The 22,498-nt window shown below is 39.8% G+C and overlaps 1 protein-coding gene across 2 annotated transcripts in view; it reads left to right on the top strand.

Moving 5' to 3' along the window:
• PIWIL2 (piwi like RNA-mediated gene silencing 2) overlaps nucleotides 1-22,498 on the top strand; it is a 61,434-nt gene that overhangs the window by 17,718 nt on the left and 21,218 nt on the right. For both annotated transcript variants that reach the window (XM_045852841.1, XM_045852842.1), the window contains exons 10-19: nucleotides 4,217-4,405; nucleotides 4,999-5,083; nucleotides 5,749-5,838; nucleotides 9,471-9,611; nucleotides 10,648-10,761; nucleotides 12,001-12,189; nucleotides 14,194-14,295; nucleotides 14,851-14,967; nucleotides 15,491-15,579; nucleotides 16,521-16,626. In XM_045852841.1, coding sequence (XP_045708797.1) covers nucleotides 4,217-4,405; nucleotides 4,999-5,083; nucleotides 5,749-5,838; nucleotides 9,471-9,611; nucleotides 10,648-10,761; nucleotides 12,001-12,189; nucleotides 14,194-14,295; nucleotides 14,851-14,967; nucleotides 15,491-15,579; nucleotides 16,521-16,626 — 1,222 coding nt within the window. The remainder of the gene's footprint in view (nucleotides 1-4,216; nucleotides 4,406-4,998; nucleotides 5,084-5,748; nucleotides 5,839-9,470; nucleotides 9,612-10,647; nucleotides 10,762-12,000; nucleotides 12,190-14,193; nucleotides 14,296-14,850; nucleotides 14,968-15,490; nucleotides 15,580-16,520; nucleotides 16,627-22,498) is intronic.

The following is a 22,498-nucleotide window of genomic DNA, read 5'->3' on the forward strand; positions in this document are numbered from 1 at the left end:
ACCCGGCTTACCATGCATTGCCACCCCTGCCCTCAGGTTGTATTATCCCACTTTGGCAGGCAAAGGTACCTTCTCAGTGACCAGAGTGGTGGTGGGAGGGTTCAGTGGGGTCCACCCCCGACAGGGAGATTACACACTCCTTCTGTTCTCACAAGAAACTTCAGCAGTTGTCAAAAAGTAAATGCTTCTCAATTTGTTGTCTACCTTGGGTTGATTTCCAGTATCCTAAAGTGGTGGTTTTTACAGTTTTGTCCAGTTTTATGCTTGATTTTTATGGAGAAAAACTGCTGAAATCTTAATACTGCCAAAAGAGTTGTTTATAAATCTTGTTTGAGATGTAATTAATATGCCATAAAATGTACCAGTTTTAAGTTCTTAATTTCCTGGCATGTAGTATGTGCACAAATCATTGTGTGTAAAACACAGTGAAAGCTAAATAAGGCCACTGTCTAATTCCAGAACATTTTTATCACCCCCAAAAGAAACTCTTTACTCATAATCTCTTTTGATATTTGAAATGCAGTGTTTTCAGAACTTTTTAGATCCAGGTCATTTTTTTTTTCATTAATTTGCCAACTGTTTCTTGAGCTCTTTCAGTTTGATCCCACCTTTCAGCTTAGTCACTTTTTATTTCTTTGATTATTTCTCTTCCGTAAGTTATTTTATACATATCTTTTCTCTCTTGGACTTGTCTTCTACGTCTGGGTATCCTTTATCATACTCATCTCTGTCATTCTCTCAAAATACTAAAAAATTTTGTAAACCCGTGTTTTTCTTTAATTTATAAATTTGATTTCCAGACTGAGATTTGCTGCCTCCATTACCTTTGCTAGCTAGGACTTCTAAAAGTTGTCAGTCATGCTTTCTTTTCCCTTAAAGCGGTCTCTGTTGCTCTGAAATTATTGTCTTTTCATAGATTCAATAATCTTTTGAATATCAATGAAAGTAAGAATTAAAGTTATAATATACGCTGTTTTCTAGAATTAGAAAGCCTAATGTTTTTTTATTTTTCCCTTTTTTGCCAGTATTCCAGTATTTATATTTTAATTATATTTCTTGACTTCTAAAAGTGTTTGTGAGAAATTTTAAGCATTTACAAAAGTAGAGCAACCCTGTCATTCCCATTTTATAGATTCAGCAGTTGGTACTTCATGGACAACCTCGTTTCTTTTCGTCTCCTACCATTTTCTTCCTCTGAACAAATATTTTGAAGCAAATCTCAGGCATCATGTTTCTTTTACAAATATTTCAGTATACATCTGCTAAATTGACTTCCATTTAAAAACATAATCATAATGTCATTATTGCACCTACATTTTAAATTCCTTACAATCATTACTACATTGGTATGTTCATAGGTTCTTCCTGTACCAGATTGTCTTCATAAATCAAAACCAGTGCTAGCATATTTTAGTTCTTTGGGATCAAAAATGATTTGTTCGAAAGTAATTGTTTGTTCTAAGAAACTCAGTATTTGTGTTAACACGGAAGACTATCCAAATGATGTTAAGTTAAAAACAAGTTGTAAAATAGTGTATATGATTGATTACACACTTCCTTTTGAAAACTTAAGGAAAGTTTCACAAACTTAAGGTTTGCTGAGGGAAGGAAAGTAGGTCTTCACAAACTTAAGGAAAGCTGAGGGAAGGAAAGTAGGTCTCTATGAAGACTGGATTGCAAACCATGTTTAATTTCTGTTTTATAATCGTGTTTTTATTTTTATTTTACAATGAACATGTAACACTTTTTAAGCAAAAGTATGGTAAAGATGAAAGAAAATACCAATCCAATGAGAAAATGGGCAATAGATATTTTACTAAAGAATGTTTTAGAAGGTAAATAAGTACATGAAAAAATATTCAATGTCATTAGCCATTAGGTAAATGCTAGTTATAATTATAGTGAGATGTCAGTGTACACCTTTAGAGTAACTAAAATAAGCTGTAGTGAAAATATTGTATCAAATGCTGGGAAGAATGTAGGGAAACTGTCCCTCCATACACTGCGAGTGGGAATGTAAAATGGTTCTGCCACTCCAGAGAGTTTTTTGTCAGTTTTGTATAAAATGAAGCATGCATTTAATCGTAGGACTCTTGTAGTCATTCTTGGTATTTTTCCCAGAGGAATGAACATTTAGATTCACACAAAAACTGAGATACAGATGTTCATAGCATCTTTATTTGTGATAGCAAAAAAATGGAAACAACCAAAATGTCTTTCAGCAGGTGAATGGTTAAACAAACTCTGGTACCTCCATACAATGGAATTCTGCTCAGCATAAAAACAAATAAGCTATTGATACATACAACACCCTGGGTGGGTCTCGTGGTCATTATACTTAGTGAACAATGTCACTCTCAAAGGTTGCGAGATAATGTTCTACTCATACAGCATTCTCAGAATTACAAAACTAAACAGAGAGAACCCAGATTAGGGAAGGTAAAGGAGCGTGACTGTGATGGGGTAACATGAAATAGTTGCTTTTTGGTGATATGGAGCAGTTCTGTGACTGATTGTGGTAGGAGCTACACAGACTTACAAATGAGAGAATATTTATGGGACCGCACACATGCAAATCAGTGTATGCAGAACAAAATGGTAAAAACAGAAAAGGGCTCTGACTGGTGTGGCTCAGTGTGTTAGGCATCATCCTACAAACTGAAACGTCACTGGTTTGATTCCTGGTCAGGGCACAAGCCTGTGTGTGGGCCAGGTCCCAGGTTGAGGGTGTGCGAGAGGCAACCAATCCATGTTTCTCTCATGCATACATATTTCTCTCCCTCTGTCTCTTCCTCCCTTCCACTTTCTCCATTCTTTTTTTTTTTTAAGATTTTATTTATTTATTTTTAGAGAGGGAAGGGAGGGAGAAAGAGAGAGAGGGGGAGAGAGAGAGAGAGTGAGGGAGAGAGAGAGAGAGAGAGAGAGAGAGAGAGAGAGAGAGAGAAACATCAATGTGCGGTTGCTGGGGGCCATGGCCTGTAACCCAGGCATGTGCTCTGACTGGGACTCAAACCTGTGACACTTTGGTTCCCAGACTGCGCTCAATCCACTGAGCTATGCCAGCCAGGACTTCCACTTTCTCTGAAAATAAAAAATGAAATCTTTAAAGAAGAAACTAAACTAAATAAGGTCTGTCTAGTTAACAAGATTGTACCAATATTGGTTCCATACTGAGATCTATGTACAAATTTTGCAACTTCCTTTGATTTTGTAATTATTTCAAAATAAGAAATAGAAAATAAAAGAATTATTCTTTGGAGGTAAATGAAACAATATATTTCTTTTAGCAGCCTGATCTCGTAATATATGTTGCAAATCTCAAAAAAGGTTTATAAAATATGCAGAATGGATCCATTGTTTTTGATTATGGAACCTTCTTCACCTCCTCATGACCTCTCAAGGGACTCGTGTTCCTGAGGAATATTCATTCCCTTGTGACACTGGCCCACAGAGAAGAGTCCAGATTCTGCTTCTTAACTTTTACAAGGCAGTTCACACTTGGAACCTACGTGTCTGTAACCTGCACTTAGCATCCTCTGTCCCTCTTTCACCTACTCTCCAGTCCCAGGTCCCTGATTGTCCCCTGCATACCACTGCCTCTGCCTGGAGTGTAACTCATTCGTCTGCCCTGGTGCCTCTGCCTGGCACATTGCTCCTTCAGGTATCAGCTGCCTCTGTAAACTTTGCTTGACTCCCTGGGCATATTCAGACATTCTTTTGCAAGTTTCCTATGTTGCTTTGTTTATGGCAATGTTTGAGAGGTTACTGCAAGGTACATTTGTCTACATGAGTCTTCATCTCTGCATCTTTAGCATCTTCACCAGTGCTGCCCTTCTGATGAGTACTGTAGTTTCTTCCTTCAGCTAGGAGGGACAGATGTAGTTTAAAGAGTGTTTTATTATCCCTCTGTAGACTATTCCCTAATAATGATGATACAAAATAATGATCATTTTGATGAATGAGGTACCTTATTTTAAGGAATACAGTGATTTTTATTAATTTGTAGTTGCTGTTTTAAATTTGATTTTTAATCCTTTCCATATTTTTGTTGTTTTTTTTTTTGGTAATGTTAAAAAGAAAAGGGGCGGAAAAGGTGGAGCTTTTTGGTGCTTATGGCTGTGAGTGTACCCCTGAAGTACTTATTTGCATTCCTGATCCCTTTCACACAGCTCTGTGTAGGCAAATGGATCTACAAGTCTTTTGTCTCTTTCCAAAGGCATGCCGTTTATCAGCAGGACAAAGAAAACTTTCAGGATGAGTGCACTAAGCTTCTGGTTGGCAATATTGTTATAACCCGATACAACAACCGTACCTATCGTATTGATGATGTGGATTGGAATAAGACTCCAAAAGATACCTTCACCTTGTCTGATGGGAAGGAGATCACATTCTTGGAATACTACAGGTTGAGAAAAGAAATTGGGCTTGGTGGTGGGTAAGGGGAGGACATAGACTACCATTCTGCATAAAGATAACTGCGTTCCATAGAGGCATAAAATGGAACACTTAAAATAATTGGATTGGCAGTGTGCCTAAGAATGAATGAACTTCTTTGTGAGATTGGACCTCAATATGCCACTCATACAGTTGCATTACTTTTAGTACTTTTGAAAGTTCGTGAATTATTCTCAGGACTTTTGAATTGTATTTCCTTTGCTGGTTTGGTTAGAAGTCTGGTCGGAGAGATTAAATACAAGTCATTAATCATTCGACTATCATTTTGCCTTTCTGGTTGCCTAAGCCCTTTAGCCTGATGCAGTTTTAAACAAATTTTTTCCTTGACCATTAGCCTATTTCTCCTCTGTTTAATTGCAGCAGTAATTTGAGCCTTCTTTTTCCAATTATAAATATGCTGTGATGAGTTTAAAATGACTCTTGACAAGGGTAGTATGAAAATTTGTACCTCAGACATGGTTAAAAGACTCCAACTATGTTGCTATAAGAGTAGTGATAGTGATGTTGATTCTAAAGATTTTTCCTGCCCCTGTCTTATTGTAGCAAAAACTATGGGATCACAATTAAGGAAGAGGAACAGCCACTGCTGATCCACAGACCCAGTGAGAGACAGAATAGCCAAGGGATGGTGAGTAGGGGGAATCCATCAGCTGCTCTTGGCCTTCTTCATGGCCTTGGGAGCCAAGCAGCAATGATTACAGCATGGCTGGAGAAGGCTGTTGCAGAGTTTTGTCTGTCTTCTAGCCAGATGTGCCACCTCTGTAGGGTTTGCTTTTGAGGTCTCCATAATGAGCTAAATGGCCATGTGAGCACGTTAGATTAAGGAATCATGAGAATTTTCTGCTAAAGAAGATCGAAACACTGGGTTCATTAGGGAAGTTTTAGCCATTTTAAGAGGGCTGGAGCTGGGGGGAACGTGCCTTGACATCTGACTCTTCTAAGTGTGACCGCTATAGACGACAGGCTAAGATAAGGTAGATATACCAGCCTGATAGGATGTCTTATCTTATCTTGTCTAGAGCCTCAAGAGGGACAGAATTTTTTTCTAGTTCTTTCTCTCCTTTTGACAATTTCAGTATTTTCCCCTTTACCTAATACAACAGCTATAAGTGGTGTGACGGAGGGGGAAAGGGGGGAAATACTTGCAGTGATTTGCTGCCCTCCAGGGCTTTCTGTTTCTTAGTTTGCCAGTGATAGCCCTGCTGGGCCAGCGCTGGGCATGGCACGTCCTATACAGGGCAGGGGAACAGGATCCTCCTTTACTTCCTGCCTTTCCCTTCTCTCTCTGCAAAGCTGCTAAAAGGTGAAATCCTGCTGCTGCCCGAGCTCTCCTTCATGACTGGGATCCCTGAGAAGATGAAGAAGGACTACAGGGCCATGAAGGTGAGAAGCGCCTGCTTTGAGCAGGAGGCCTTTGCAACAGCAGGTTGAGCTAGACCTGTACCAGGCACATGTCTTTACCTGGGGAAGTCCATTCTCCCAAGCTCCAGTTTTCCTTTCTGTAAACACGGTCCATGTCCCTTCCCACACACTGGAAAAGCCAATCTGAGCTTCTTTTTGAAGGGTGTTAGAACAGTAGGGTGACCGGATTATAAGGTAAAAGGAAACAAATAACTCTCTCTTACCAATCTAGTGGATGACTGTAAACTGGTCATTTGGTCATAAATGAGATTCTTTGAGAGCACTAAATTTTTTTTGAACATTTCTATAAATTCAGTTTATTTGAAGGGATGGAGGAGATGTTGTAGGAGAAAGTTGACAAGTCAGAAGGTGAGGTAAAAGGACAGAAGTTTATTTTGTGGGACCTGGGGTATGCTGGAAGTTTTAGGCTCAGTATCAGTAGGAAATAGCTGAGGAGGAGATGAGTCCAGACGCTGAGTGCTTCACCTGCACGCTGTCTGTGGCTGCTGGTGCTCTACATGCGTGAGACCCACTGCTGCCTTGTTCCTCCAGCCCTTGTTCATCTAATCCTTGGACCATGCTGGCCTCAGATGCCACATGGGGTTGTTAGTAATATCATAAAGGGCTGGACATGACATGACGCTTAAAATTCCTATGAGAGGTTTCTTTCATGTGTATCTTCTGATACTTCTGCTTTTAATCTCTGGATCAGGGATCCTTACAACTCCCAGTTGCCTAATGACTTTATGAGCACAGAGCTATCTGTTTAGCTTTGTAGACTCACCCAGACTGCCTCTCAGGGAATAACAGCTGTATGATTTGTTAGTCCCAAAAGAATAGGTAAATAAATAGAGAATTCACATAATTTGATTCAAAATCTTCACACACACTTGTTGCACACTTGTTAGATATTTATTCAGCAATAAATTTTTAGAAAGCAACTGTTACTGGCTAACCTCTGGACAAAAAAAGGGACGTTAATTGTCTGCTGCAGTATGGTATAAAGTATAAGACTGAATGTGGTTTTCCATTCTGTTATGTTTTCCAAATATTAAATAGGTAAAAATCACACTCCCTTTGCTATCGTTTCATAGAATCTTTTATGAATTTTAAATTCAGAACATGGCGTTGAAAAAGAGGTAAGACTTAGATGTCATGAGGGAGAAAGAAATAACAATTAAAATCCTTTTATGATTAAAATTTTAATCTTATACCTTATAAACATTACCAAGAGATATTTATTAAAGTCCTTAGAGATATTTGAAAATTTCTGTACATTTCAATGGGAAGATGTCTTATGAAAACATTGAAGCTTCTGGTCACAATGGAGGTGTAGGTAAATATGCTTCTCCTCCTCACACAATTAACAGCAAAAATTACAACTAGACTACAAAACAAGTATCACCCAGATTCGTCAGAAAATCAAGCTGTATGGAAGTCCAACAATCAAGGATTTAAGGAAGCCACATTCTTTCAGACAGGTAGGGGGTCAGAGACACAAGGAGAGGCATGGAGATGTGGAACAGGTGGTCCCACATTCACATATGGTGGATAAAAATTGGGAGGGATGTCTTGGGAGTGAGGGATCCCAGCCCCAGACTAGACCACCAGTCCAGGTTTCCAGTGCCAGGAAGATAAGTCCCTATAACTTCTGGCTATAAAAAACAGTGGGGGTTGGGAGAGTGCAAGAAACTACACCATTTTCAGGAGACTCCTCTTAAAGGGCTGGCAAGGGTCCTGGGACTTATGCAGACCCAACCCTTCTGGGATTCAGCACCAGAGCAATAGATGGAAGGGCACCAGTGGCATACCAGTGGAGAAATTGAAGTGGCTGGCAACAGGTTGAACACCGAAGGACAGCTTCCTCCCAGCAAAAATCCAGAGGCCAGGCAGCAGCATCATCCCCTCTCTGAGCCCTCCCCTACATACAGCCACAGAGCAGTGACATGGGTTGCCCCACCCTGGTAATTACCTAAGGCTCTGCCCCATAAAACTTACAGGTGCACTTTTCTATAATAGGCCATGCCACTAAGATGGACTCAGCATGTGTACCTAATACACAGAAACACAGGGAGGCTGCCAAATTCAGGAGACAAGGAAATATGGCCCAAATGAAAGAACAGAACAAAACTCCAGAAAGAGAACTAAACAAAATGGAGACAAGCAACCTGTCAGATGCAGAGTTCAAAACATGGATGCTCAAAGAACTCATTGGGTACAGCAACAGCATAAAAAATGACCCAGGCAGAAATGAACATTACGTTAAGTGAAATAAAGAAAAATGTACAGGAAACCAGTGGAGGGGATGAAGCCAAGAATCAAATCAACAATCTGTAGTGCAAGGAAGAAAAAAGCACTTAATCAGAACAGCAAGAAGAAAAAAAATGTAAAAAATGAGGATAGACTAAGGAGTCTCTGGGACACCTTCAGACATACCAACATCCAAATCATAGGGTGCCAGAAGGAGAAGAGGAAGAGCAAGAAATTAAAAACTTAACTTTGAAAAACTAATGAAAGAAAACTTCCATAATTTGGTGAAGGAAATAGACATGCAACTCTAGGAAGCACAGAGAGTCCCAAATAAGTTGGACCCAAAGATGTCTATACCAAGACATATCATAATTAAAATGTCAGAGGTTAAAGAGAGAATCTTAAAAGCAGCAAGAGAAAAGCAGAGAGTTATCTACAAAGGAGTTCCCATAAGACTATCAGCTGATTTTTCAAAAGAAAGTTTGCAGGCTAGAAGGGACTGGCAAGAAGTATTCAGAGTGATGAAAAGCAAGGACCTACATCCAAAATTACTCTCTCCAGCAAAGCTATCATTTAAAATGGAAGGACAGATAAAGTGTTTCATAGACAAGGTAAAACTAAAGGAGTTCATCATTAGCAAGCCATTATTATATGAGACGTTAAAGGGACTTACCTAAGAAAATGAAATTCAGAACTGTGAACATTAAAATGGCAGTAAATTCTCGACTATCAACAGCTAAATCTAAAAAGCAAACAAGCAGAACAGAAACTATCATAGTATGGAGATCATTTGGAGGATTATTAGCTGGGTGGGGCAAGGGGGAGAATGGGGAAAGGGTACAGGGATTAAGAAGTACAAATCGCCCTGGTTGGCGTAGCTCAGTGGATTGAGTGCGGGCTGTGAACCAAAGCATAACAGGTTCAGTTCCCAGTCAGGGCATATTCCTGGGTTGCAGGCCACGGCCCCCAGCAACCACACATTGATGTCTCTCTCTCTCTTTCTCTCTCTCTCTCTCTCTTTCTCCCTCCCTTCCCTCTCTAAAAATAAATAAAGTCTTTTTAAAAATCTTTTTTAAAAAAGTACAAATTGGTAGGTACAAAATAGGGTAATGTTAAGAACAGTACAGGAAATGAAGTAGCCAAAGAACTTATATGTATGACCCATGGACTGAGGAGGGGATTGTGGGATGGAAGGGGGCTATCAGGCAGAGGGAGGCAAAGGGGAAAAAGTTGGGACAACTGTAGTAGCATAATCAATAAATTATATTTAGAAAAAAACACTTCAGACTCATTGGGGTTTGTTTAACCTCACACTGAAGAAAGTAATACTTAAAACTAATTATCTTCATTGTAATTGTATTTAGGATTTGATCCAGCACATCAACCTGAGCCCCAAACAACACCATAGTGCTTTGGAATGCTTGATACAGAAAATTTCAAAGAATGAGACAGCCAACAATGAACTAACACGTTGGGGACTCTATCTGCAGAATGATGTACATAAGGTAACCCAGAAAATGTGATGGGGTAGGGACCAGCGATTTGAGCGTTGTGAGAGACAGTGGTAGCTTCCTATCTTATCTTTATTTTAGAGTTCTTTTTTTTTTCCTTTTTTTTTTTTTCGGTCCTAGTCATAATACTTGAATTTCTTGGACTTAATTTGTCTAGTATTTCTTACAGATTCGTCCTCTGTATTTCCCAGGGATCCTAGCTGTTAATTTCCAGTCAGTTAGGTAGCAAAAGGATTATTGACTTAATGTTACCACATTTTCAGCTTTCCAGCCCAAATTACTTTTGTAAGCATGAGTCTGATTCTTTATACTTTCGCTAATGTATCATTATTCATTGTGTTAAATAGACTTTTATAATGTTAAGAAAACCATTAACATTTTTTGATTATAGATAAAGTGTGTTAATATTTAAAAAAAATGAACAGAAGTTATGGAAAATAGAAATCCTCCATAATTACTTCCCCAGAGGTAATCACTGCTGAGTATGGACTTACTCAGTTTACTATTGTGCAAACCTGATCATTCTTCCCCCCCCCCCCAAAAAAACAGGGTTGTAGTTAGAAAGTGATTTTAAAGATTGCAAAAATAGTCCATTATATTGATATATCATCAACCTAATTATCTTCCTGTTTTGGGACATTTAGGTCTAACTGATTTGTTATTCTTAACTTTAATTTGTTCTTTCATTATGTCTGTACTTTTTCCTTCGTAGCTTTTCCTTTGTATAAAGTAGAATAGTAGTTTATGTTCAGCAGTAAGAAATTTTACCTTTAATTTTCTACTTTTAATTTTTCCCTTAAAGTATTTGAAGATTATGTTCCTGTTCACCTTGAAATTATAGTTGTTTTGTGTGCATTCTGTGCTTCTAAAAAGACAGCATCGTCTATTCCCTTTCTTGGGAGACCATGTTGGAAGTAACAGGGCAAGTCTACATTGTGGAGCTGAGCAGTCCCCAGAGAGAACAGTATCGGCGGTTTTCTAAATAGTGTTTGCAGATGGTTCAGATCATAGGTACTTTCTTTCTGTTTAGATTGAAGGACGTGTTCTGCCAATGGAAAGAATTAACTTAAGAAATACTTCATTTATCACATCACAGGAAGTAAACTGGACTAAGGAAGTAACCAGAGACCTTTCCATCTTGACTGTAAGTGATTTTCAGTGTGGTGAAAAGAGGACCAGTATTCCTGAAATGATGGAAATTAGGAAGGAGGAAGATTTAGTGTCTTCATTTTGAGAGAAAGTTCCAATTGAATTCCTGTCCTTAATTGTCTACTAAACAGGGTCCCTCAAAGAGAATAAGGTGATGAGTTGTTAGAGGTAAGCCCACGGACTTAGGAAAAGAAAATAAATTGCTTTGGTAATTCATGTAGTGCCAGCCTCCCACTCAGTCTTCTTTTCTCTTCCCCCTCTTTCTGCCTGGGGGATCCTGGGAGATATTTTTATTCATGAAACAAGCAAAATTAAAATAGTTCCCTACCAAGAGAAACAAAGAACAAAATGGTGTGTAATTCTTTTTAAATAATTGTATTTGTACTATTGTATGTGTATTATGTGTATGTGTATGTGGTCCTTATGGTCACACATGACATAAGCACATCTGTTTCTAAACTTTTTATGGAAATACAGTACATTTAAAGAAAAAAATTACACTTTTACGTATATAGCTTGATGAATTTTCATAAGTTAAATAGACCTGTAATCAACACAAAGGGTTGAGAAACAGAACTTCACCAGAGTCCCAGGAGTGCCCGTCCACGCTCCTAGTTCCTTCCTACCTCTTACCCCCACACACCCCTAGAGCAGTCACTACCCTGACTTCTAACAGCATAGATTTGTTTCAGCTGGGGTTTTTTCACTCTGAAAGAGAGTTTATTTAGAAAGTTGCAGAGGTAGGAGAAGTGAGCCTGCTGGGCTGCGTAGGCTCAGGAAACAAGTTGCAGGAGCAAAAGAAGGGCCCTTGGAGCTTAGGGGAGAGAAAGGCAAAGATAATACAAGGGGAGGCGGTAGGGCAGTGGGAAAGAGGTGAAGTGGAAAGGCTCAGGTATGCTCCTGAGAGGGAGAGCACGAGTTGCTTCGATTGTTTTTGTACTCGAAATCATACAGTAAACATTCTTGTACATCCAGCTTTATTTCTTCAATCTGGTATTAGTGAGTTTCACTTGTATTGTTAGGTATGGTTGTAGAGCTTCCATTCTCATTGTGTGTAGTATTCCATGCCCTGATTGACTTACCAGACACATCTGTGTTGGTAATAGGACGTAGATAAGGCAGAACTCAAGCCGAGAGAGTGAAAAGCAACGTATTTTCTAATAACATCTCTGTGGCGTGAGTTTGGAGTGTTCAAGTTATGGGAAGTACTAAAATAGCCTGTGGTTGTTCCTAGGTCCCCATGCATTTCTGGGCACTCTTTTACCCAAAGAGAGCAATGGACCAGGCCCGAGAACTGGTCAGCATGTTAGAGAAGATAGCTGGCCCCATTGGCATGCGCATGAGTCCGCCAGCCTGGGTCGAACTAAAGGATGATCGAACCGAGACCTATGTCAGAACCATTCAATCCATGCTGAGAGCAGAGGTAATAAATTTAATTTGAGTAGATTTACCAGGATATCTATTCTAAAATGCTCTGAATACTTGGTTTTAAATAAACCTTGGTTATCAGTCTGCTATGATGATGTTCAGAAACCTGTGTCTTACTCATGTGCATGTGAAATACTGACAAAAACAGCCTTTCTGCCCGTCCGTAAATTTTGCTTTTCTCATTCTATGTTGGCACTCTCATGCTAGTATTCTGTTCATCACGTAATTGGCTCAGGGAATAGCTGACTTTAGTTTGTTATCTATATAGAACATTTCGTGCTCAGAAAGCAACTTCTTGGGCCAGGTGCCGTCTTGCACGAATCAGTACTGAGCTGTTCCAGTTTGGTCTGGCTCTAGATTCAAATTGCTCTAGTGATGAACTTGGCAGGTGGCCCATCAGCTCAGTGTTGATAGCCGATCAGATCACTGGAGCTGAGCAGGTCATAGTCCTCACAACTCAAGTAGTTCAGGCCTGTAGCTCTTATTTGTATATAAGTGAAACAGAGGAAGAAGATTGAGAAGGAAAGAAAAGCAGGGGAAAGTTTTTGGAAGTGATTAGTCCTGGAACTGAAGATCAGTTCTTCTGGGATCAGTACTACAATTAGATTAATTTGGTATCCTAGCTTTCTGCGTTTGACCTACCACTCTGAGTGTATCCATCCATAGCAGCACATTCCTGTTCTCTTTCTCTTTGTAATTTCCTCCCAACTTCCTGTGCCTGCTGTACTCTGCTGTGCCCACCTCCCCCGAACCCCCCATCCCGCCCCTGTGCTTGGTCATTGATAAAGTCTGCTCTGCTTCCATTGGAACAACCCAGTTTAGGTCACTCCCCCATTCCACAGCCTCTTGTGTTCTCTTCCTGAGAGTGTACTGCCAGCAGTTTTCAGGTAGTGTTGATATGAATTTCATTCATAATGTGTACCAGATTCAGCTCATTTTGGTATTGCTGTCGCTCTGTAATGTTTACAGCATTGTTTTATTATTCTCTTTGCTAGGGGTTACAAACTCAGATGTCTGCTGGAGCCAGATGAGTAACACAGAAGAGTGGAGTGGGTTGGGAGGGAACTGTTTTTTGTTGTTGTTGTTTTTTCCCAAAAGAAGCCAAAAACCTAGATTTGCGTATGTGTGCACTTCCCTATGTGAAAGTGCTAATAATAACAACTTACGAATCATTGTAGGGACTGAAAAACCACATCTGTTTGCTAGATCCAGCCCATAATAGGCTCCTCGTGTGCAGCCTGTGTTCTACGTGACTTTGGAAGTTCTTTGATGTGATTGCTGGAACGTCCTCTGAGAAGTCTTATCTAACACTAATCTTGATTTCCAATAGACTACTATTGATTTATCTTTAATAGCCATTTTAGCCAACTTATTTCACTGGAGTGCTACTTTTATTTATTCACACTTTGAAAGATCTCTATGTTTAGTACTGGATTTCTGAGGAAGTGAGGGATGAAGGGTGCTGATACGGGATGAGCTGCTGGCATTATCATCTCTCTTCTAACCAGAGAGAAAGAGCACTACCTACAGATTTGGTAGTAGCTTTATTTTCATCTGCATTTGGCCCTGAATCTTGAGGTATTGAATTCCATGTGTCCTCAAAGTTCTGTGATATGGGTATAATAAGGTGCTTACTATACTAAAGAGAGTGATAAAAAACACTGCAGAGAACTGAAAGCAACATGTAATAAGTAACCTTTACATATTTTCAAGTCTGGTCCTTTTCCAGGCATCTTAAGCTTCCTAATAAATTAATTAAAAAATGAGATACACAGCTAATTTTCAATAATTTTTGGTAACATATTACCTATCTGTGAAAAGAAGCCATGGACCCAACATTCGGTTCAAGGACCCTTTTCTGTATTAGAAGGTCCACCACCTCTGTTTCAGTTCTCTCTCTACATTAAAGGTGCCTTGGCTTTGCAGACTCTCAAACGACCTCCGACTGAGCCCTGTCAGAGTTCCCAAGCCTGACTTATATATACTTTATCTCCTCAAGGGGAAGATCCAGATGGTTGTGTGCATCATCATGGGCACACGTGACGACCTCTATGGGGCCATTAAAAAGCTGTGCTGTGTGCAGGCTCCAGTGCCTTCGCAGGTGAGTGGGAACCAGGCAGGAGGTGCAGGTGGAAACCAGCCTCCCTCGGGGCTTGGAAAAGAGTGGGGATGTGTGTGCAAAAAGACTAAAGTAACTGTTAGAAGCCAGCATGTGTAGGCCCTCCTACAAAACCTTCCCCTTATTACAGTAACCCAGAGAAGGCAGGTGGCTGCCTTCGGGTTGGCAGATGAGCACTTTAGCGTGTTCAGAGGGTGAGTCTTCAAGTGGTTTCCCATGACTAGGTTCTGAGAGTACAGACCTCCTTCACTCAAAGAGGGGAAAGCTGTTTTCCTTTGGAGGCTGAAAACATTTTTACTCTGCATGAGATCTTTTGAAGATTTTTGTTTGTTTTTTTCAGTTTTAGTTTGTATTTATGTTGTGTATGTGTGAATGCATGTGCATAGAAACCCTAAAATTAGAACTATCAATGCAAAGTGTATTAGCTGCTAACTGGAGTTTCTTAAACAAGTAGAGTATATACTTTGAATTGTTTACATCGTCTGAGAGGTTGACAGTGTCTTCTTTCCCCCACACCTTTTGGTCCCTGTGTTATAGGTCATCAATGCCCGAACCATTGGTCAGCCCACCAAGCTTCGGAGTGTGGCACAGAAAATTTTACTTCAGATTAACTGCAAATTGGGTGGTGAGCTCTGGGGAGTGGATATTCCTCTGGTGAGTGATGCTGCGATACGTCTTCCTTCAAGTCGGCTCTCCAGAGAATACTGCCTATCTATTTTCCTTGTGGGGTTAGCCCTACTTTCAGTACTTAGTAGTCTCAATGGAACTCATTGCTTATTTTTGTGTAGCCCATGAGCTAAGAATGGTTTTTGCATTTTTCAAATGGTGAAATAAAAATAAAGCTAATATTTTCTGGCAGATGAAAATTACGTGAAATTCAGTGGTCAGGGTCCTTAAATGCAGTTTTATTGGAAGATACTGTACTCCTTTGTGGACTGTTGTGGCTGCTTTTGTGCTGCCGCAGCGGACTGAGCAATTCCTGTGGAGATATGTGGGTCACAAAGCCTGAGACCAGTTACCCTCTAGTCCTTCCCAGAAAGAGGGTGCTGATCCCTGGCCCACATCTCTGACTTCATGTTGTGTGCCTTTCCCAGAACTTACTTTCATATGTTGCTTTGGGGTTCAGATAGTAATTAAAGATTTTGTTTTTCATTTATTTTTTTGTTTCCTAACACAGAAACAGTTAATGGTGGTTGGGATGGATGTTTACCATGACCCCAGCAGGGGCATGCGCTCTGTGGTCGGCTTCGTGGCAAGCATCAACCTGTAAGCACCTTGCATCGTGCCACTTTGTTTGGTTACCTCGTCTTGATAGCTAATCTTATTATAAATACAGCAGGTATTTTTGAGTATTTCATATTAGCGTAAAAGTATACTTTCTTTTACCTAATACATAGAAGTATACTCAACTCCTTCCTCCTATGTCTTCCTACAGTGCTAGTTTATACAGTCTCTTCACCAAACTTGTCACGTTTGTAAGTTTGTTCCCTGGCTGCCGTGTGGTCTCCTTCAGAATGGGGACTGTGTCTTGTCAGTGGTGTTTTTTGCCCCCTAGAAGCGAAGTTTTTTTTTTTTATTTGTTCAACTATAAAGATAAGGCATGCCCATGCAAATATCTGCTGAAATTTAAAAGTGAGTTTTTTATGGTTCATTTTCTTTTAACCACTACCTAATGTTTGATGTATATATACTTTCAGGTTCTCTTTTATGCATATACTGACACACAGAGGTGCTCTATGTATGCATGTACAAGGAGCATAGTACTTTGTATACTATTCTTCAGCTTGATTTTTGTACTTAAACTGTATGTTTTGGACATACAGTTTTCCATAGCAATCCAGGTAATTCTCAACCAGTTGTCTTTAACTCTTGTGTGGAGATTGTTGTATGCCACAGCACTGTTTGCTTAAACTAGTCCTCTATTGGTGGATCTCTACACTGTCCAGTTTTTCAGCTGGAAGTGGTTTTGTGGCAAGTGTCCACAACTATGCCTATATTTTTACATTCTGTGTATGGCATACACCCCCCCCCACACACACACCAGTGTGTGTCACATGTGGCTTCACATGTAGCATAAATAATTTGCTACCTGTTGTTGGACTGGGGCTTAGAGATGCCCATGTGGGCTGCCTTTCAGGCTGTGGGCCTTCCTCTGTGAGTGTGTGTTCATGCTTTCCTCTTTCTCTCTCGTTACTCCTCCACCCCAGCACCCTCACAAAGTGGTTTTCACGAGTGGTATTCCAGATGCCGCATCAAGAGATTGTGGACAGCCTGAAGCTGTGCCTGGTGGGCTCCTTAAAAAAGTTTTATGAGGTGAGGAGAATGGAAATCCTAAAGTTTTGAGGGTTTGAAGGACTGCGTACCTGAGCACTTCCAGAGGAAGTCTGATTTGGTGGGAGGGATCCAGCCTTGAAGGTGAGTCTCTTAAGCAAACCAAAGAGTTGGTTGTTGTAGATCAGGCAGCTTGACAGGGCTGTTCTCAGGCTACTGCTTATACACAGCTGAATGCTTTCATTTGGTTTGGTAAATAGTGATTATTTCCCAGGTTGTCAGCCTGATGCCTGTAGACAGAGTCTTCATGCCCTTATCAGGGAGACTGGGGGTAAATTTCAGCAATTAAAGCAGTTTATAGATTTACCCAGCTTTATGGCTGTCATTAGGTGGTGGCTCTTTTCATTTGGGTTCAAGACAAATGCCTCCCTATAAATCAGCCACAGAACTCAAAGGAATGCTAACCACAGAGAATTGCTGTCATTAAGCTGATACTGAGTCTGGAAAAATGAACAAGCAGAATACTAGGCTTTGTCTTGGCCAGTACATCAAAGCAAGCACTGGTGAGTAACTTTCATTTCTCAGGGTCAGAGTTAGCCCTTTGCATGGAGATTAACCAGCAAGAAATTTAATAATTTTATGTGATTAAACTCAGTCTCTAGAACTCTTCCTTGTTTCTTTTAGAGTAAATGTTTCCTATGGTGTCCTTCAAATAGTTTGATACTGTTTCAGGATTGATTATAGATTATGTAGAAAAAAACCTGAATTTTTGTCTCTTAAGGAGGTCCCTGTGATATGTTACTTTGCTACGAAGTTCTACCACACTTTCCTTTTTCTTGTCATCACTGCTTTCCTTCAAAGTTCTGTCTTTTAGGCCCATGCTCAAAAGTTACTTCTGTGAAGCCTTTCCTTTTATTCCCCCCCACCCTTGCCCCCCCACCCCTGCCCTTTGCCAGACTTACATTTTTATGTTCCTCTCCCAAGACCCTTAGTTTATATTCTGTGTAATGATTAGCACATCCTGCCTTATATGAATTTCTTGTATCGTTACGTATCTTCCCCTCTGGGTTGTAATTTACTTGAGTACACTTTGGTTATTGATGGCTGTGTAACAAATTATTCTAAAACTTAGCAACATGCAGTGAGCATCTGTGGTGTTCACAGGAAGTTAGACGGGGCACAGTGGACTCCTGTTCCTCCCCATGTGGCTTTGCCACATCTGCTCACTTGGGCGTCCTCACAGCATGGCATCTGGGTTCAGTGCATGAGTGTTCCAGGAGACTGAGAGAGCAGGTGTAAGTCATGTCGCCTTTTATACCTTAGCCTGGAAGGTCATGCAGTGTCACTTCCGCTGCATTCTGTTTGTTGACTGATGTTATGAATATGCCGAACATTTGGAGGAGCCAGTGAACCTGTTTTGCCAGAGAGGGTAAAAGCACAGTGTATTTACCCTGTCAGGCCCTTAGAACTCTAACATAAAGATTTAAAAATACAGTTCAAGCTTATGGCTTAGAGATTGTTATGGGTTGATTTGTGCCCCACACCCCAAAAAGATGTTGAAGCCCTACTCGTGAATGTAACCTCACTGAAAATAGGGCCTTTGCAGGTGATCCAGTTAAGATGGGGTCACTAGAGTGAGCCCTAATCCAGTGTGACTGTGTCCTTATGAAGAGAGGAGATGGGGACGCAGACACACACGTAGAGGAAAAGCAATGTGAACACACAAAGAGATCACAAAGGAACACGAGAGGTAACCAGGAGCGAGGAGGGACTCATGGAAAAGACTCTCACAGGCTTCAGAAGGAAATAGCCCTGCCAGTGCCTTGGTTTTGGACTTCTCACCTCTAGCCCTGTGGGACAGTACATTACTGTTGCGTGGGCCACCAAGTTAGTGGAGCTTGGCCACAGGCGCTCTGGCAAGGGAGTACACACCCAGCTTTCGGTGCCTGCAGTTGTGGCCCTGATCCAAGAACCACTACACCAGGTAGGAAAAAGTGTCACGCTCCTGTGGGGGAAAGCAAAGCAAAGTATGCTGATACCTGTGTCTTCCCCACCCCAGCCCCTTCCCTGGGGCCCATAGAGGGGGGAGGAATCTGTCTGGTGGGACGTTTCCTTGGCTGCCACTCATGTGGAGTGTGACTGCACACATGAAAAAGTGTGGTAGCCAGCACTCACACCTTTCTTTCTTCCCTCCGTTCCAGACAGAGTGTTTCAGTGGCTTGTCCTAATTCTCCATCAAACTGTTAATCTGAGAATGAAAATGTGTCCTTTGGTCTGAAGAAATGTGATTTGGCGAGCTAAATTGGTGAAATATCTTCTGTTTTAGTCCTTTTTAAGTATTTTGAGCAGTGGCATCTACCAGCAGGTATGCAAAACCCCTCCCACAAGAGGCGTCTCTTTTTCCCAGGAGCTGTTTGTAGCCCCTGGAGCCGCCAGGGTCAGTGCAGCTTGCCAGCTCTGTGCAGGGCCTTTCCTCTGGAGTCTGCCTCAAAGAATGCCGTCTGCGTTCTCTGTTTCTCCTCTGGGCACACAGAGCAGCTCTTACTGGTATTTTGCACGTCAGAGAATGCAGGGGAAATATGTCTGGATTCAGCCCGCTTCCACATTGCTGCAGCCCCCAGTGTCCACTCACTCACGGACCAGATGCCACCTCAGGCAAGCACACCAGGAGAGTTGCTTGCTGGTTCCAGCCACTTTCTGATCCTGAGACAGGGTCGTTAGTCCCCATTCACCTTTCCTCCTACTTCCTGGTAACATCTACTTTGCTTTCTGTTTCTGTGAATTTGCCAATTTGGAATATATTATATAGAAATAATCATAAAATATGTGAACTTTTGTTTTTGGCTTCTTTCATTGAGCATGTTCCTAAGGTTCATCTAAGTTGTGTATATCAGTACTTTGTTACTTTTTATGTATGAAGAGTATTCCATTATACGTGTATTTCACAATTTGTTTTTCCAGTCATCATTAATGGACATTTTTAACTGTTTCTACCTTTTGATTATTATGAATACTGCTGCTGTGCAGATGCTTATCTGTGTATTTGTTAGAGTACCTATTTTCAGTTATTTCGGGTATATACCTAGGAGTAAAATTGATGGATCATATGGTAATTCTATGTTTAACTTTTTGAGAAACTGCCAAACTGTTTCCTACAGTGGCTGCACCATTTTACATTCCTAACAGCCATGCACAAGGGTTCCAGTTTATCCACGTGCTCACTAACACTTCTTCTTTCTCATTTTTAAATTAACTTGCATTTCCTTAATGACCAGTGATGTTTGTATGTTTATTGTCCATTTGTATATTCTCCTTGGAAAAGTCTTTTCAAATCTTTTCCCTACTTTTTAATTGAGTCTTTTTGTTGTTGAGTTATAAGAGGGTTTTTTAAAAAACATTCTGGATACTGAACCCTTGTTTGACACAAGATTTGCAATACTTTTGCCTTTTTTTAGGGTGTCTTCACTTTCTCGATAATGTTGTTTGATGCACAAAAGTTTTAAATTTTGACAAAGTCCATTTCATTTTTTTCTCATTTTGTTCCCCTGCTTTTGGTGTCAAATCTGAGAATCTGTTGCCAAATCTGAATGAGATTTACCCCTGTATTTTCTTTTAACAGTTTCACAGCTTTAGCTTTTATATTTAGGTCATCGATCCATTTTTGAGGTACACTTCATGTAAAGTGAGGTAGAGGTCCGACTTTATTCTTTTGTATATGGTTATGTGCTTGTCTCAGAAACTCTTGCTGAAGAGACTACTCTTTTTTCATGTTAAGGTATTGGCATTTTTGTTAAAAATCAATTGGCCGTAGGTGTTTAGATTTCTTTTGTTTTTTTTTTTAAGTGAATTCATTGGAGTTATGTTGGTTAATAAAATTACATAGGTTTTGGGTATACAATTCTACAATGCATCATCTGGATACTGTATTGTGTGTTCACCACACCAAGTCAAGATTCCTTCTATCATCATTTATCCCCCCTGTATGAATTTATTTCTGAACTCTAAATTCTATTCCATTGGTCTTGTGTCCATCCTTATGTCAGTAAATGTTGTTTTGATTACTGTTTCTTTTTAGTTAATTTTGAAATTGGGAAGTGTGAATCTTCCAGTTTGTTTCTTTTTTGATATTGTTTTAGCTATTTTGGGCCACTTAGAATTCCATATGAATTTAAGTATAGGCATTTCCATTTGTGCAAAAAAAGCCATGGAATTTTGATAAGATTTGCATCGAATGTGTAAACAGTTTTGCAAATATTGCCATCTTCATAATACTCAGTCTTGCAATATATGGCCCTAAAGTATCTTTCCATGTATTTAGGTCTACCTTAATTTTTCGGCAGTGCTTTATAGTTTCCATGTAAAAGTATGTTACTACCTTGGTTAAATTTATTTCTAGGCATTTGATTCTCTTGGATGCAGTTGTAATTATAAGTGAAATGACTTTATTAATATCACTTTTAAATTGTTCTTTACAGGTATATAGGAATACAACTTGTTTTAGCATGTTAACCTTTAACTCTACAACTTTCTGAATTTATTTATTACCCTTTCAAAATTCTTTGGGATTTGAAAATTCTTTGGGATAATGCAATCACATTATCTGCATATGGAGGTAGTTATACTTCTTTCTTTACAATTTTGATGCCTTTTCTCTTCCTCTCTATCTCTCTTTTTTTTTTTTCTTAGTTGCTTGGACTGCAATTTCCAGTACAAGTTTGAATACTAGTGGTGAAAACAGGCATTCTTGTCTTTTTCCTGGTCTTAGGGGGACAGTTTCAAATATTTCACCATGTGTTTTCTATGAACTTCCTTTATCCTGTTTCCTTCTAATTCCTAATTTGATGGGTGTTTTTATATTAAAAGTGTGTTAGATTTTATCAAATACTACTTCTGCCTATTTATAACAGTCTTGTTCAGATTAATACCAACTTAATTTCAGTAATATAAAAAACTCTGTCCTTGTATAGTTGTAGTCTCTCTCTTTCTTTGTTTGTTCTAATTCTGTATTATGGTTCTCCAGAGAAACAGAACCAATAGAGTATTAAGTGTGTATAAAGAGATTTATTTTAAGGACTTGGCTAACATTTTTAGAGGATGGAAAGTTGAAAATTTGCAGGATTGGCCATTAAACTGGATACCCAGGAAAGAGCTGATGTTTCAGATCAAGTTCAAGTTACGCTACTTGGTGCTCCTTAGGCTTCTTGGATGTGCAGTTAACTTTTTCTTCAGATTTGGAATTGTTAGTCTACCATTTGTGCAAATATTTCTTTTGTCCCCTTTTCTCTCCTACTGAGACTCCTGTTATGTTGGTATGCTTAATGATGTCTCACAGGTCTCAGAGGCTGCATTTATTTATTATTCCTTCTTTTTTTCCTTTCTATTCTCACACGGGATAAACTCACTTGGCCTAATAGTGATTATTTCTTCTGCCTGATCAAATGTGCTGTTAAGCCTCTCTCGTGAATTTTTCATTGTAGTTATTATACTGTTCAACACCCCAGTTTCTGTTTGATTGTTTCTTATCATTTCTATGTCTTTATTGATAGTCTCTATTTGGTGAGACACTTCTCATACTTTCCTTAAGGTCTTTAGATGTGGTTTTCTTTAGTCTTTGAGTAGTATTTGCAATAGTTGGTTTAGAGTACTTGTCTAGTGGAACCAACATATAGGACAGTTTTTATTGTCTACTTTTTTTCATGTGTATGGATCATATTTTATTTGTTGGTATGTCTCAAAAATTTTTATTGAAGAATGGGTATTTTTAAAAAGATTTTATTTATTTTTAGAGAGGGAAGAGAGGGAGAAAGAGAGAGAGAGAAACATCAATGTGCGGTTGCTGGGGGTCATGGCCTACAACCCAGGCATGTACCCTGGCTGGGAATCGAACCTGCGACACTTTGGTTCGCAGCCCGAG

Source organism: Phyllostomus hastatus, unplaced genomic scaffold, assembly GCF_019186645.2.
Source record: "Phyllostomus hastatus isolate PE091 unplaced genomic scaffold, TTU_PhHast_1.1 phas_contig_98, whole genome shotgun sequence".
NCBI classification, from domain to species: domain Eukaryota; kingdom Metazoa; phylum Chordata; class Mammalia; order Chiroptera; family Phyllostomidae; genus Phyllostomus; species Phyllostomus hastatus.